The 17,940-nt window shown below is 43.7% G+C and overlaps 1 protein-coding gene across 1 annotated transcript; it reads right to left on the minus strand.

Annotated features, from left to right (window-relative positions):
• Positions 1 to 1,138: 1,138 nt before the first annotated feature.
• Positions 1,139 to 16,822, minus strand: pgap6 (post-glycosylphosphatidylinositol attachment to proteins 6). Its single transcript, XM_083781323.1, has 13 exons — positions 16,703 to 16,822; positions 14,230 to 14,413; positions 12,276 to 12,477; positions 9,785 to 9,912; positions 7,003 to 7,286; positions 5,689 to 6,065; positions 5,310 to 5,406; positions 4,017 to 4,131; positions 3,683 to 3,825; positions 2,764 to 2,942; positions 2,457 to 2,603; positions 2,157 to 2,273; positions 1,139 to 1,530 (listed from the first exon to the last, which is right to left on the minus strand). The coding sequence occupies exons 1-13, from the start codon at positions 16,764 to 16,766 to the stop codon at positions 1,210 to 1,212; spliced, it is 2,358 nt and encodes a 785-aa protein (XP_083637449.1). The 5' UTR covers positions 16,767 to 16,822; the 3' UTR covers positions 1,139 to 1,209.
• Between the last annotated feature and the right edge of the window lie 1,118 nt (positions 16,823 to 17,940).

Here is a 17,940-nt window from a genome sequence, read left to right on the forward strand (position 1 = left end):
CATTGCATATACGGTAGGTAACAGGGTTGCATTTAGGTAGCAGGACTGCATTATTATAGGTATGGGGTTGCATTTTAGAGTAGCAGAGTTGCATTTCAGTATCAGCGTTACATTTTAGTAGCAGGGTTGCCATATGGTTAGCAGGGTTGCATTTTAGTAGGGTTGTATTTGGTTAGCAGGGAGCTGCATTTAGTGATAGCAGGGTTTTAGCCGAATGCGAACGAAAATAAAAGCCAGGCTACATTATTCATTCAAAAAGATATGCCACACTGTGAGCTTGCACATCTGCTATTTTTGAATTAATCGTTTGTGGAATCAGCATCAGGTTGTGAAGAGGCATGTCATGTGCATTGATTGAAATGTCATGTTGCGTGCCCTGCTACAGTATGTGACAGTGTAGAACTCTGCTATGTGACAGTGTAGAACTGTAGAGCTCTGCTATGTGACAGTGTAGAGCTCATCCTGCTATGTGACAGTGTAGAGCTCTGCTATGTGACAGTATAGAGCTGTGCTATGTGACAGTGTAGAGCTCGTCCTGCTATGTGACAGTGTAGAGCTCTGCTATGTGACAGTATAGAGCTCTGCTAGGTGACAGTGTAGAGCTCTGCTATGTGACAGTGTAGAGCTCTGCTATGTGACAGTGTAGAGCTCTGCTATGTGACAGTGTAGAGCTCTGCTATGTGACAGTGTAGAGCTCATCCTGCTATGTGACAGTGTAGAGCTCTGCTAGGTGACAGTGTAGAGCTCATCCTGCTATGTGACAGTGTAGAGCTCTGCTAGGTGACAGTGTAGAGCTCATCCTGCTATGTGACAGTGTAGAGCTCTGCTAGGTGACAGTGTAGAGCTCTGCTATGTGACAGTGTAGAGCTCTGCTAGGTGACAGTGTAGAGCTCTGCTAGGTGACAGTGTAGAGCTCATCCTGCTATGTGACAGTGTAGAGCTCTGCTAGGTGACAGTGTAGAGCTCTGCTAGGTGACAGTGTAGAGCTCATCCTGCTATGTGACAGTGTAGAGCTCTGCTATGTGACAGTGTAGAGCTCATCCTGCTATGTGACAGTGTAGAGCTCTGCTAGGTGACAGTGTAGAGCTCTGCTATGTGACAGTGTAGAGCTCTGCTATGTGACAGTGTAGAGCTCTGCTATGTGACAGTGTAGAGCTCTGCTATGTGACAGTGTAGAGCTCTGCTGCTATGTGACAGTGTAGAGCTCTGCTATGTGACAGTGTAGAGCTCGTCCTTGTCGCTCTGGCAGAGCGTGTATCCACAGAGCTGCGGCCTCCAGTTGAACCTCCAGCCTCGGACCCAGCCCCAGGAGTCTCTGCACTGCTTCCCCCTGGGCGGCAGGAGAAACACGATGCTGACGGCCACCAGGACGTGCCACAGCGAGTGCGTGTAGTAGTAGTTGTCCTCGGTCTCGGCGAAGATGTACACACACACGCCGATCAGCGCCGACACTATCCCGGGGACGAGGAAGAGCATCCAGCGCTTCCAAGAAGGCGGGTAGCAGTGCCGCTGCTGCACGCCCCTGTATACCTGCCAGGGGGGTGTGGGGGGGATTGATTCATTTGAAGAATCTGTTTTGATTTCGGCGACTAAAACTTTGAGGATAAATGTTCCGCGACTACCCTTTTTCACTGACTAAATGATGATGAAAAAAACAAACTAAGATTAAATATATTGGCAATTTTGTCAACAAGTAGAAACTAGACTAAAATGTTAGGGTGGGACTAGTGGAGAAGAGATAATTTTATGCTTGGCTGCACGTGGGTGCCAAGCTCCAACAATCTAAGAGCTAAAATATTTTTCAACTAAATCAACTGCTATTTTTCGACTAACTCAACTATAGATTTTGTCGACTAGAGCAATATGTCAACTAAAACTAGACTAAAACATTTCAGATGACTAAAATATGAACATGATGGAATTTGTAATGTATCAAAATGTATCATCAAAATACACTGGTTTTAATAACAGCATGTTTATGTTCTGTAAGATACAGTATTTATCTGTTGGAGCGACAAGTGAGTTCAAAGGGAAATAATAACACCTAGTCGTTTTTCTCCGGCATCCCACTAATGTTTCACAATACAGCACATGCTACAAGCTTGTGGATCGGCTACATTGTAATGTACAATGCATACATTGTAACGTAGACTTACCCAGGCAGAGGCCATGGTTAGAGCGGCAAAGAGGATGGGGCCCAACATGTTCCACAGACCCTTGCGGTCCAACTGCAATGACATGGCTATCAGCAGCGCACCTAGCATGAACATAACCTACACGCACACGCACGCACACGCACACACACACACACACACACACACACACACACACACACACACACACAAAAGAAAAAGATAGTATCATCAGTTCATATCCAGGGATTTTCAGGCCAACAACATGATTCAATGTTTTGTTTTTTTGTTTTTTGTGTGCGTGTGGTTTCAAGTTCTTCTTACATGTTTTGTTGTCTCTGGGAGGCGGGCCATGCAGAGGATGGTGACCCAGAAGGACGAAACCGAGCCCAGGAAATCACAGTACTGTAGTGTATCGTAGTCCATTATGCACAGGGCAGCAACTCCTGGCTGGTCACAGGCATGGTAGAACTACAAGTATGGAGGTATTGGAGAGTGCATCAGAAAGGCTTGACCCTGTACTGTGTGTGTGTGTGTGTGTGTGTGTGTGTGTGTGTGTGTGTGTGTGTGTGTGTGTGTGCGTGCGTGCGTGTTAGTGTGTGTGTAGTGTGTGAGTGTGTGAGTGTATTACCGTAGAGAAGAACATGGTGAAGATGTAGACAGAAGCCTCAGTGATGTAGCAGCGTCTGATGGCCACCACAGTGGCAGGGATGAACATCAGGTTGCTGACGGTGAGCATCACGGCAGCACTGACCTGACGACCCACCGACAGAGCTGAGCGCCCGTCACTGCAGCCCCACCCACTCCAACCTGCGCGCACACACGACACACACGCACGCAGGCACGCATGCACACACACACGCACAGAAACACATTTTGTCGCTGTTGGGCAGAAACCTCGGGTGGAAATCACAATATCACATAGACTACTATAAACATTACTAGTAGCCTGCTAATGTGTGTCTAAGTAATGTTTTAATGTCTGTTGTAGCCAGAATTCTGTTTTATGCAGTTTATGCAATGCATAAGAACTGTCTCCCCCAATGCATATGGTCCTATGGTGTCTCTCTGTGTTACGTGGATTACAGACGTACAGATGTACAGAGACTTAGAGCATTTATAGATAAATAGATATCATGGATAAATCTAACGAAATAAAAAAACAACTCCAAATTAGAAAACAAATGTTTAAGAAGTAGTGAAAATAGCCAATCTGATATTTTTACTAGTTTGGGTCATTTCTCTTTTGGGACTTGAGCTAAAAAGTTTGGGAACCACTGAACAATGCTTGAGCTTGTAGATCAGCTATTTTTGAACACTTTTAACATGAAAGTGGTTAAGTCTGTCTGTAGTTTTTCTAAACATTGAACCAATGAAAAATATTAACAAGCCCTTGTGACTAAATAATAACTACCTTTGGATTCCCCCTATTTCCTGAAAAGATATACACAAAGAAAACCTCAAACCCTGAATAGATCCAGAACTGGGACGTAGGTTGTGTGCGTGTGTGTGTGCGCGTGTGTGCGTGCGCGTGCGTGTGTGCATCATACCGGCCTTGCAGGTGCAGGCAGCATAGAGGTAGGTGTAGGATCTAAGGAGTCTACACTCTCCATACACCCCACAGTCGTCCACACAGGCGCTGATAGATACTTCAGGGTCCACGGAAACCACAGAGACATTACCACAGTCACTGCTGGGAGGCCATGACGACAAAGAAATGAAAGTCAATTACAATTTAGAAGTACATGTAAACAGAGTAAACTTACAGCAATTTGTTTCTTTGGAAATGTCCTCTTTGTGTGTGTGTGTGTGTGTGTGTGTGTGTGTGTGTGTGTGTGTGTGTGTGCGTGCGTGCGTGCGTGCGTGCGTGCGTGCGTGCGTTACCTGTTGCAGGTGAGCTGCAGACTGAGGTACCAGGGTGCTGACTGGGGGAAAGGCAGCCTGAGTGCTGCCTTGGGATTGCTGGCGTTCACACGCAGGCTGTAGCCTGGGAACAAAGCTAAACATGCAACAGACTGTCAGACAGGATAATTGTCACAAGGTTTTGATTGATTGTGTATCAACAAAATGCATTATGCTTTAAAACACATATTTGTACTTTTCGTTACTGTCAGGCAGAAAGCTCTTCATCTGTGTATCGTATTGTATTTGAAATGTTTCAAAATCTGTATTCACCCGTGAAATGAAGAACTGTCCTGATATGTAGAAAATAAAACTGTTGAAAATGAGTTCTTGGTGCATGTGTGCGACCCTTCTCCTATTCTATGATGTTTTAAACTGGTAGCGCATCATAAGTCAGAGCGTGGCGGCCACAAGCAAATTATCTAAAGTCATAATATAAGTCATAATTCCTGGTGTATAGTGACTGTAGCTTGCAGAGGTAGCTAATAGAACGCAGAGGAAGGAGGCTACGCACGTGACATCATCATCATACCCCAAATACTTCAGGAAGTTATGCGGGACCGGCTACTTTCTGGCCTTCACAGCCCATACATCCAAACAGAAAAGCCCTATCTGATTGCATTAAAACGACGTTAAACAACGTTAAACTGACTTTGCCATTCAATTTGCCACTCACTTCATGCATGCGCATCCCCACCATTGGCTGGGATGAGTATTGGTTGATGTATAATGCCATCATAAGAAAGCTGTGTCAGATTAACTCCAAACCAGCCAGTGTTCTCAAATAAACATGAGAAATTGCATCTTGCATCTTTTATTTTGGAGTGCTGCTTTTTCCACTTAGTTGGTTTATGAGTTAAGTTATTTCCAAAGCTGAGCACCCGACCAAGGGCAGTTTCCAGAGGAAGCCCACCCGTTTTTCTTTCAAAACCTGGAAAGCATCTGTACCATTTTATACTTTGGCTTTAAAAAAATAGCAGATACACAAGCTCATAGTGTGTCAATGAGCATGTATATCTGCTATTTTTGAAAGATTGTGAAATTTGTGCAAATCTTTGAATATATATATTTTTAACATTTTTAACTCAAATCTTTGCTTCTGGGAGTCCACGGAACAACATATTTTGAGATGGCGTCCCGTGGCCAAATACATATAATTTTGGGGGTCCTTGACATGACAAAGTTTGAGAACTACTGATACAACAGACGGTTTTCAGAAAACTGTTAATTTTTGGGTAAATGTATTTGTAATGTTGAAATGTAGTCTGCGGTCACCTGTTTGGCAGGGCTCAGAGTTGTTGAGAACGAGGACGGGAGCCCAGGGACTGAGACAGGCCACCACACTGCTGCTGTTCCCCAGTGTAATGTTGGTCTGCACGCACACACACACACACACACACACACACACACACACACACACACACACACACACACACACACACACACACACACACACACACACACACACACACACACACACACACACGATTGTATGATCCTTATTCTTACAAGTTATACCTCGTTGTAAAGGTGAGGTGACTAATCAACGATTAAAAAAATGATATACGTACAATTATTGAAACGGTGGAAACAATCGACCTAAGCTACGTTTCTGAACTTCTTGTGAGGAGTTCCAGATTTCAGTGAGACTCACGGTGTTGAGGGTGAGCTGGAGGTTGAGCGTGCCGCCGGTGGCGTGCATGCCCACGGGGTAGGTGAGGAGGGTGGGGTTGGTGCGCGCCACGCTGACGTTGGGCCCGTCCACCGGTGTGTAGCGGATGGACAGCACGTCCAGCTCCTCTGAGAGCACCGGGATGCTCCACACACACCCCGACAATGGCGACAATGGTGGCGACGAAGGGGACAGCGGTGCCTTGGATGATCTAATGGCGCTAAATTTGTCCACCACCTCGGCGGCGATCGCCGAGCTATTGCTGGGTGCAGTGGAGTTGCCGTCGCTGCTGCCGTTGCGCTGGGGCTTGTTGATGAAATCGTCCCCCGCGAGGCCGACGCTCTTCGGCTTACAGTCCACTGACAGAGACAACGAGGTAAGAGAGATAGATGGATTTTTTAAACTCCTCCTGCCATATGAAGTATACAGTTGTTCCGATACTAGTTTAGGAAAATGCTGGTATCGGCATCGGCGCGTTTCGGCCAGGTGGGCCACTGTCCTAGATTTGTTTGGGGTGCATACTTAGTTTAGACTAGTCATTGGTTAGACGTGGGTTAAGGTTAGGTTTAGGTGTGCAGCCCCGTGGGAGGTTAGGTTTAGGGTGAGGGTTTGAGATAGCTTGTAGTTGTAGGACTAATGACTGGTCTAACCAATGACTAGTCTAAACCAAAAACTGTCTAAACTAAGTACTGCACCCGATTTGTTTAAATGACACACTGGTATTGGCATCGGAATAGGTACATCTCTAATATGAAGTGCCCTGGTGTTAACGACACGACCACAACACCTTGGGTTCCTTTTCCCACCTGTATGTAACACTGTATGTATATTCCCCAGGGTGTCACAGTCAACCTCATCTTAAAAATAAGACTTATATGTTCTTGTATATTCCCCCTACCTCTTTGCCAACGTGTCACAATTGTTGCCAACGTTGCCAACGTTTCCACTTGCGTCTTCCTTAAGAGTCAAAACTCTGGAAGACGCAAGTCGACACGTCAGTCACAACTGCAAAATTGTGACTGACCAGACTAACCAGTCGATTGCTCCAGTATATTTTATTTATAGTCTCTCCTGAAGTGCCCAGGTATTATTTTCTCTGTGTCACGTTTGTTCTGCCAGACAGAAATACCTAAGAGATCATAGGACGCTAGTGTATTATCACAAAATGTGAGCTTGTAGATCTGCTATTTTCATGATATTAATATTAAATTATCATTTATTAATCCTATTCAAGGCAAAAGTTAGAAGGAATGGTTGAAGTCGCATCGCCCAGCCCTATTCTGTTCCACAGCTCACCTGAATAGACCGACGTGACGTTGAAGGCGACAGTGCGGTTGTCATTGCGGTTGACGCTCTCCACAACGACCCGCATCCAGGTGTTCCAGGGCGGGGCCGAGAGGGTTGCCGAGCAGCCGGCGGTGGAGCAGTTCACCGTCACCGTGCCCGCCTTGGCGGAGGAGGAGCCGAGGCTCAGGACCAGCGCACACGCCGCCGTGCTCTCTGGATCGTGCTCCAGCTCCAACCACGAGCAGCCGCTGACGGAGACGGAGAGAGACGAGGCGAACTGCGGCACGAATGACCTGGAACACACGGAACGTGCACACCTCGTTGCTGTCGGACAGAAACCTTAATATCTCCATATTTCATCAATTAAAGCCCGACTTCGTCACACTATGACTATAGTGTCACATACACAGTTTTAGTAAAAAGTGGAGAAGTGTAATTATGAATTATGTGATTATATGTGTTTTGAAACAATGAAACCAATTAACAAGAGCTTGTGACTAAATAATAACTACATTGGATCAATTGCAGCCCAGGTTCTTTTTTCCCCCATTTCCTGAAAAACTCACTTCTAGTGTGCGGACCAAAAACAATAGTTTTTTGTGTTGACTTATATTATTATACTTATATTTTAAACCAGTGGTTCAGGGACCACCAGTGGTCCTTGGGGCGGTTGGTGGTCCCCAACCAAATGATGGAGAGTCGGTAACTAAATGGACCCTTACAGATCTTAAACTTCTGAGAGCATAAAATGAAACCCAATGGACCCATACGGTTTCATTTGACACTCTCAAGAGTTAAATTATTGTTAATTTACAAGAAGTCTACACAGTTAGATAATATAGAAGAATTGTTATTTTGATCAACGTTTGCCTGTTATCTCTCCTATGATACGACATCAATACAGCATGGAATTGTAGACAAAATCTTATCCAACAACAACAAAATATTCTTTAGTTTTGGGTCCGAGAGGCAAAGTCTCATCAAATGGTGGTCCGTGGCTCAAATGCCAAATAAATAATGGTCCTTGAAATCCCTGTTTTAATGCCATTTCCCTTATGACTGTACTTATATCTATCCCCTTATGACTGGCTAGTCTAGTAGTGATACAATCATGCATGCACGCATGCACGCACGCACGCACACACGCACGCACGCACGCGATCTGCCTCACTCACAGTGCTGCGCTCAGCACAGTCTCCTGACTCTTTTCGCTCCCCTTGAAAATAGCTGTCACAGTGTTAAAGCTTGCGAGTGTTAGCTAAAGATGACGTATGTGAAGAGCCTCTGTAAAATGTTACGGTTTTGAATGACAAATTATGATTAAAAACCTTTCCCTAAAGGGCGAGGTCACGTACACGCATCCGCCTCGTTGACGGCAGTTTGCTGGGCGAGCGCTGGTGCTTTGGCATGGGGAGTCAGATCAACATGAAATGAGTTCTGTACTGGCCATATACAGTAAGGAGCATGCCTTGAGTGTACAGGGTCTGATGAGGTCAGATCAACATATGGAATGTCAGAACAGGTCAGCTCCATATTTGGAGATCTAAGGGTGGTAGCAGGGACATTCTCTTGAGTGTAAGGCCGGGCCTTAATTTTCGGGCTTGTTGAGAACCCTAGTTTTCGCCGGTTTCCGGGCATGGCTGCACTAATAACTTTGGGGCAGGCCCGTCTAGAGTTTGAATGGACAGTGATGTCACGAGACCTGGGGACTATATATGGGGGCATTCCCATGTATGGGGATTTTGAGTGACTGACTGACTGGAAATGTACGATTTCATAATAAATGTGACCTGCAGTCATAATCAGACATACTACAGTATAGCTCCTATCGATTATGTAGAAGGTGAACAATATGAGCAGATGACAAGACGCGATGGCAAGCATTTCACTCCTTAAATGAGACGAGTGAGACAGTACCATTATGGTATGGTGACAGGTCACAATAAGTTATGGATTTAAGATATCAGTGTGCAAGGCTGAATTACTTCAGTAGATTAAAATGGACTAAACGGGGTAGGTGTGAAAGGACCACATGTCAACCCTGTGTGGAGTTACACTATCACTCTGGGCCCGAATCTCCAAGCTTGGCCACCAGAGGCATGGGGAGTCGGAGAGACGTCAGCACCATGGACAGTGAATATCTATTACTTTTCAGGAAAATAATTATCTGTGTTTGAGTGTACCCAATGAAGTTAGTAAGTCAAAAGCTCTTGTTAATACTTTTTATTGGATAAATTGTTATAAAACCCATAGACATGCTTAACCCCTTGCTACCATGACATTGTATAAACTCAATTTGTTTGGACAAACTGTTTTGACTTGCAGATTAACTCTGACGGTGTTACAGAGTTACAGTAGTTGAGACCTGTACAGGTAGGGTTGGGGTATATGAAAATTACATGTCATGATTATTGTAGAATTTATTGTGATTAAACATATTATCGCGACAATCCAAATATGCTTAAAACTTAAAGTGACACTTTTGTTAATCACAGCATCCCTATACAGGGGGAACATTCAGCAACTATAGCATATCTACATGTACAAGCTCACAATGCGTTGCTTAAGCTTCCAAATCGGCTATTTTTGGCGAATCAATTTGTGTAAAGTGAAATAAGAGCATACCGGTCCAAGCTCTTTACAGGTCCGTATAGAGGGTTCAAGTACACACACACACACACACACACACACACACACACACACACACACACACACACACACACACACACACACACACACACACACACACACACACACACACACACACACACACACACACACACTTACTTACTTGAGGCGTGCAGGACTGTCGGCGGCGGCGGTCTGGAGGAGAGGAGTGGCCTGCTGTAGGATGGGCGTGTCAACAGCTCTCCTGACTGACAGCTGAGGCAACAAGAAGTATGTGCACGACGGAAACCCCTGTATGACAAAATGACTTGTTTTAATGATCCTATTAATAAATCACTAGAGCTCACTCCACTGTGTGGAATGAGGTTGAGCAGAGATAACCTGTTCGCAATGCCTGTGGGACAAGTTGCAGCCAAATGCGGGTTGTTGCGAAGTTCAGTTTGCTGTCTCACTGTGATTCACTATATCAGTGATAGTGAATTATAGTTGGACATAATCACACTAACTTTAACTTCTGAGAGCATAAAATGAAACCAAATGGACCCGTACGGTTTCATTTTACCCTCTCAAGAGGTCTTACAAGATATAATATATAATATAGAATTGTTATTTTGATCAACGTTTGCCTGTTATCTCTCCTATGGTACCACATCAATACAGCATGGAATTGTAGACAAAATCTTATCCAACGACAACAAAATATTCTTTAGTTTGCTGTCTCACTATGATTCGCTATAACACTATCATTCACTCTTACTGCTGTTTCTACTGCTGTATGACTACTACAGAGACCACTACAAAGCAAATTCAATGTCCCCAGGATATCTTTTCATTATGTGACTTCACTAACCTTAACAACCTCAGTCACGGTGCTGCTGAGCAACAATACAATGGTGCTTATCAACTCGTTAAGTCAACCCAATATTACTTCATCTAGCCAGTGTGTTCAGCTAAAAGGGCCGGTGTTTGCAACATATGGCCAATCAATCACAAACATGACAACTGTATTGGCAGCAGGGCAGCGAGCATATTTCACAAAGGAAGAGCAAACAATACGCCTTAAGACAACCAACAATATGAACATACTGTATGTAATTCAATTCAATTCAATTTTTAATTCACTCTAGATGAGAGTGTCTGCTTCTTCTTCTTTTCCCTTGGGCTGTTCCCTTCAGGGACGCCACAGTGAACCATCAGCCTCCATCTCACCATGTCCTCTACCACCTCTTCTTTCACACCAACGAACTTCATGTCCTCTTTCACTACATCCATATTAAATCTCCTTTTTGGTCTACCTCAACAAGTACTGATATTCTCACTATCCCTCCTCCTCTGCTCAACACCGCTGGCTGGCTGCAGTTATACAGTAGTTATGTCCAAACCATCTCAGTCTGGCTTTATGTCCAAAACATCTAAGATGCGTTGTCCCTCTGATTCCTGATCCTAAATCCATCCTTGCTACTCCCAGAGAACCTCAACATTATATTCTCTACTACCTCCAGCTCTGCATCCTAACTTCCTCAGTGCGACTGTCTCTAAATCATACAACATAGCAGCCAGGTCTCACCACCGTCCGCATTCTCCATTGCTCTGGAATGTTTACCATTAGTACTTAAAGTCCTCCACCTTCTTTACGACTGCTCCCTGTAACGTCACTGTTCCACTTGACTTGGCTCTCATTCACACAGTATTCGGTGTTGCTGCGGCTAACCTTCATTCCTCTCCTTTCCAGGACATATCGCCTCTCAGTCTCCACCACTCTATATGTTCCTCTACCTGCTCACTGCTCTCACTACAGATCACAATGTCATCTGCAGCTTTCTGCACACATCATAGTCCATGGGGATTCCATAGCGAACAAGTGCTCATTATTGAATGCAGACCCACTTCCACCTTGAAGTCCTCTGTCACACCCATAGCAGACTTCACCACTGTCTTACAACTTCCATACATGTCCTGCTCCACTCTAACATACTTCTCTGTCACTCCAGACAACTCATACAATACCACAGTCCACGTTGTTAATAGGGACTTTAAGCAACAACGGTTTTCAGGCTACGCTACGCGGAAGTACGGTGGCTATGACGCAATCGCCGTAGCTGTCAAAATCGTTAAGCAAACAGCCGTCGGCGATGGGTTCCCATCCATTTTTGGTTCCCATGGTGACGCGTCTATGCATGTGTCATACATAAACTTTTTTTTTTTTCTTTAACACCCCATCGCGCGTCAGCTACAGTAACAGCTGGACATGATCAGCAGTGGAAAGAGGAAGGTGCTGGAGCAATCTGTGTTATTTTAATAAACATGGTTAATATGACATATGGTATTAGTATTATTTCTTCATTCAGAGCATGCCAACACATTACACAGCATAAGAGAGAGCAATTGGTGTAAAAGTATGACAGCTATCATTTCAATAAACATGGTTATGACATGGAGTTGTAGACACTACGTGTAAGTGTAGGGTCTGCCGTAGTAGAAAGGGCTGTATCGAGCACTGATCCATTTCCGGTTGCCGGAGCGGACTGCCGTAGCCGTCGTTGCTTAAAGACCCTATTATCTCTTGAAAGTTTAGTGAACTTGATAGAAATTCTAGGGCGGTCGCTGTATTATTATGAATTATTTTCAATATCAAAATATAAAAAAACACACACCTTCTGTTCAATCCTCCCGTCGTCTTCCGGCAAGTGGGCGGCAATGTACCAGTCCCCGGGGGCCGGGGCCGAGAGGTTAAAGGTCACAGAGTTTTGCGACGTCACCAGCAGGGACAGAGAGAAGGCGGGACTCCACAGTGTGGTGTTGGGGAACACTGTACCCACTGGGTCTATGACCGGTGGAGCGCCCCATCGCATATGACTGGGACGGACGCACACACGCACACGCACACGCACACGCACACACACACACACACACACACACACACACACACACACACACACACACACACACACACACACACACACACACACAATACAAATGAGTAAAGAAGTTGTTTAGGGCAGTGCTGAATTTCAAGGTGCCCCAGTTTGATATGCATTAGGCCACGGACCCCCATAGCTCCATAGAGTCTGTACACTTGGAACCAAATGTACCCGTATTTGTACACTTTGACCCATTTGAAGATTATACAGTCAGTCAGTCAAACTTTTGTGAATTATGCGGTAGATTTGGAGTTTGGTTTTTTTCTTGTCTTGATCTCCAGTCCTTTCCCCATGATCTCCCCCCCAAGCAATTTTACCAGCTCATGCCATATCAGGATGTGACACCGTAGCATCTTACTATGGTTTGGTCCTGGAAGCACTATACAAAATATCTGCTATGGGAAACATGGATGCACCATTCCAGCAAGTCTTTGACCAAGCGTCTGCCTTAATCTCAGCATGTTATGGCATACAGAAGTACAGCGACATGTCACACACCAGACTAATAGTTTTGGGGGGAAAATAATGGGAAGGACAGACATGCATCTGCTCCAAACCTAGCTGCGCTACCACCAACCAAGGAATCAATAATTGAGAATGTTAAGAGGGCCCACTTTCAAGCAGCTTCATGGCGAAATGTGGAAGGGAATCTTCCACCAGCATGGGACCCAGAGAAGGGAATCTTCCACCAGCATGGGACCCAGAGACATTTGGATGGAAAAAAGACATATCATATCACTGAGCCCAACCAATCTACCTGATGATTGCAAACCTGCAAACCAGACTACATTTTGGAAATTATAAAATGTGGCTGCAAGAGTGCAAACCCATGTAACTCCAAAAGTGTAACTGTAGACTAGAGTACATGGTTTGTCATGCACAATGTCCTGTCAATGTTTTGGTGTAGGATGCTCAGGATAGGCCTGTTCATTCCCATGAAAGCCTCCGCGGCCATGGCAACACCTACGGTACCCCCACCACCCAGAACATTCTCCACACTCACACCCAACATCGATTCCCAGAAAAACTCCCTCACCTCTGTCCTGGGCTCATCGATAGACTTGCAGCACATTATATAACACCCACCTTTCCATTTACATACACACCACCACCCTAAGCTTCTTACACTATTACACAGGTATTACACTCACACATGTAGCATAGCACACCACACTTGCCAAGGCACCCATAGTCACCACACTAGTGATATTAGATAGGAGAAAGTAGAAGTAGAAAGCTAATTTGAAGCCTTTGAATGGATAATTCTGCATAAAACGTCATAAATCTAACTGCATGGTATATTGCTGTTTTGGGCATGAAGGGGTTAATATCTAAAAATGCATACAGTAAATATTAAATCTAATGCACTGTACACATCCACTTTCATGTATAAACACTGTAGAAAGCAAATGTGTCCAAGGGATATCACTGGGCACCCTTAAGAGGTGACCCCAAGCTACAAGAATCAGTTGAGAAAAAAACTTTTACAGACGAAACCACGTTCACCCCCACGGCTCCCAGACTATACAGGTCTGTTACTCTGAGAGAGTACACATGGAACCCTTACTGTTCCATTTGGTTCCATTTGTACACTCTTATCGGGGTCCTTGAAATTAAAACGTTTGAGAAGCACTGGTCTGGAGGAAAAGAAAGCCAGAAAGAATGGATGGAAGTGTCAGTATCTCACATGGAGACGTTGTGCTGCCCACAGTGGAACCCGGTGCCTTTAGTCACAGAGAACAGCCAGCGGGCGACAGCCGCATCCTCAGGAATGTGGAACCTCTGCAACCTCACACTGCCGAACCAGCTGTACCGCGACAGCTTCTGTGCAGGCTTAGAGGACACTTCTGACACGAAGGTCACCTGTCCATCTGAAACCACACAAACAAACAAACACCTTGTATTTATATTATAGTATGACAGAGCTCAGTTATGTGTTTACATCAACCACTCTTAGCCATGTGAATTCACATGATCATGTGTCTTCTGCAGCGATTGGGGCCAAACCGTTCTGAAGAAGACACTATTTGAATTCACGCGACCGGGATGGTTTACCAGGATAAACCACTTTACTAAGTAAAGTGGTTTTTCCTAAGTAATTTCTTGAATAAATAAAAAACAAATCTAAGAAATTCTACAAAATTGAAAACAAAGTAGCCGATTTACTGTACAAGCTCACAACGTTACGAGGTGCCGCGTTGTGAACTTGTAGATCTGCTGTTTCCACTAGTTTGGGTCCAGGGGGAATGTCTAATTTCTCTTTTGGGTCACGGGCTAAAGAGTTGTGTAGACTGTGATATAGACAAACAAGCACACAACACGTAGCCTGGGCACCATTTCATTTAGGGTATATGATCCTGTCGGGAGCGGATGATATCGACAGGCAGGAACAACGGGGCGGCAACTTCCTTTTCCCTCAAACCGATTTTTCTCAATAAAAGATACAAGCTACGAGAGCTTTTATTTAAGAAAAATCGGTTTGAGGGAAAAATAAGTTGCTGGCCCGTTGTTCCTGCCTGTCGACTACAAAACAATACTACAACATGACGTAACGATATCATCCGCTCCCGGCCGGATCATACGGACTTTTGAAACAGAGACCAGGCTTTCCTCCGAGGTGGTGGAAAGCCTGGTGAGGCGAGGTTAAACAACACCTCACATCACTGTGATATAGGCAAACAAGCACACAGCACGTCACATCTATTTTCACTCTTACATTAACCCATTCTGGACGGGAGTCTGGAACACCTTTTGGTGTTTTAAGCACTATGTTATACTAAGAAATAGCAGATCTACAAGCAACGAGCTTGTAGATCTGCAATTTTTGAAAAATCGTGAAAATGTGGCACAAATCTTTCAATATATATTCTTTCACAGCGAACGTTTTTAACTCAAATCTTTGCTCCTGGGGAACCTGCCTGGAACAACATATTTTCAGATGGGGGCCAAATAAAGATAATTCTGGTGGTCCTTGACATGAAAAAGGTTGAGTACCACTGACATAGAAACATTGACATTTGAAAAGATATGCCAGGGAGAAGATGAGAGAAGATTTTACAGCTCTAACATCGATTCTCAACCCGTTTAATTTCAAGGACCCATAGTTTGACATGCATTAGTCAGGGTTCCCAAACTGTGGTGCGTGCACCCCTTGTGGTGCACGAACACCCTCTATGGGTTGCGCGACATGAAAAGGGTAATGGCGGTTTTATGGTGTTATTTGGCACAAACGGCAAAATCCGGTAAACCACCTGGAACTCCCTCAAGGACCCCTGGAGGTCCCCTGAATGTTCCATAAATCTGTTGTGATGAAAAATGAATGAATAAGCCTATCTTTTTCATCACAACATAATGTTCCAGATTTAAGAACTATTTTAAAATGATAAGAAAAATAGCAAGTACTTGAGAGTCAGGATTGAATGCAACTGTATTCATCACATGTATAAATGATACATGCTATGCAATATAAATAACAATTGTGGGTACACTGACTGAGTATACAGTACATTACAATAATAAAAATAATAATTACGATACAAACGTGATCAACAAAAATCAGTAATGTGTGTAATATGTGTAAAATCTCTCTTTACATGTGTATGCATATTTACATTGTGTGCAAGTTATATTACCACAGTGTACCAAGTATGAGTACACTTAAGGGACGTTAGTCTATACTCTATAGACACTACTGTATCATACTGTATCACTCACTATATGTACATAAAAGGGGATACAGGACAGGTGGGCAGTTTCTGTTGAAAATGGGCCATTTTGTCCAAAACATTATACTTGTATAATGATATATTAAGTAATGTATAATATGAATGTGAATGATGCATCATTATCAGACTTAATTGTATCCTTCAACTTCTTTGTTTGTCCCAAAATGACTGGATATACAGGTTTTGCAGCAATTTGTAGCAACTGTAGAAATATTAGTCAGACCTTATTGTCGAATGTGTATAGCATGTTATAATCATGTATACTTGATTTTACTTAAAAGGACATCATTCCAAACGACGTCTTCATTCTGTCGCCAATAATACAGGCGTCCAACTGAAGCTAGCTGTCAAGTTAGCTAACATGCTAACAATATTGAGACTTCATATCATATCATATCCTTTATGAAGTAACGTTTACAAAGAATACAGACTTACCGTGTCCTAAAGACACCACGGTCAGAGCAATAAAAAGCACACTCCGTAGAACATGTGCGTCCATATTTCCACTGTGGTTTTATGAAGAGCTACATGTTTCTTTGACAACATCAGAGGCAGGTGTACGTACAGTATAGTATGTATGCTGCCTACCTTATCTGGGGCAAATACTTGACCTAGAACACTTCCTGGTTCCAATATGTGACGTCAGAGGCTGAGCAGCGTGTCGTGTGGGTGTTGACAACAGGGTTGACAATGTTGACATTGTGGATGGTGACGCGCCATGCAGTGGTGGAAGAAGTTCTCACATGTTTTTGTGGGCACCAAAACATTCTGGGCACTATAGGGACAACTGGGGCCCATAGAGTATACTCTAACTGGGGCCTGGGCACCGGACTTTGGGGTGGAGCACATATAAGAGTGGGCATGCAAGGTAAATCTGGGCATCCAGTAAGTATCAATTATGCCACAATGGAGAAAAGTTAAAGTAAAGTCTGGTATTCAAAATGTATTTAAAACGTCTCTAGAAAATAGCAGATCTACCAGTAATCAAAATCTACAAAGTACTAGTTTTCAAATAATTATAGTGGCGTATTAAGCACACTCTGAGATGGAGTGGAGTACAAGTACATAAAAAGTACAAGTCTAGAAATGTGGTTAACTTTACACCACTACTGGGTAACGCGAGGTATGTGTTTTGACGATTTAAATAAACATTCCAAATGAAATGGGTCCAAGTTTATGTCGTCCCGTTGCAGTGTCTATAAACGTCAGCTGACTAATACAACTTGCAAAGACAAAAGGCACCTGTTCCATAGCACGTAATTGCACTGACATGGTCGTCCATCTTCTCTACGCCACTAGAGGGCGCAATTGACAAGCTTTCTCAATGGAGATTCATGATAAGGGAAAGAAAATGTTTCATTAAAAAAAGAGAAATGTATACTGTGTTAAATTAATGTTATGTTTTATTACAAAAAATAATAATAATTTACAATTCTCATTACATCACAAATGTTAACACAGTAGGCTATAGCATAATTTTGTAAGCCCTATGTTTACGTCACAAGCAGTGATTGGCAAATTATGTGTACATGTGCAGATATGACACCATCTTTCCGGTGGCTTTAATAAATACACAGAATGATAAAACCATGACCCAACAGATGAAATTCTAAACAGCATTTCAGTGATAATTCCACTTCCATCCAACTGAGCAGCCAAACAGTGACTTTAAA

Source organism: Protomyctophum parallelum (assembly GCF_964188405.1).
Source record: "Protomyctophum parallelum genome assembly, chromosome: 14".
NCBI classification, from domain to species: domain Eukaryota; kingdom Metazoa; phylum Chordata; class Actinopteri; order Myctophiformes; family Myctophidae; genus Protomyctophum; species Protomyctophum parallelum.

What these genes read in the sequence shown, in the direction of transcription:
- pgap6 (XM_083781323.1), bottom strand. Translation starts at nt 16,766, where the DNA reads ATGGACGCACATGTTCTACGGAGTGTGCTTTTTATTGCTCTGACCGTG. An exon ending in CGTCACGTCGGTCTATTCAG is followed by an intron (nt 6,066 to 7,002) that starts GTGAGCTGTGGA and finishes TGTCTCTGTCAG; the next exon opens with TGGACTGTAAGCCGAAGAGC. An exon ending in TCCCAGAGACAACAAAACAT is followed by an intron (nt 2,274 to 2,456) that starts GTAAGAAGAACT and finishes GTGTGCGTGTAG; the next exon opens with GTTATGTTCATGCTAGGTGC.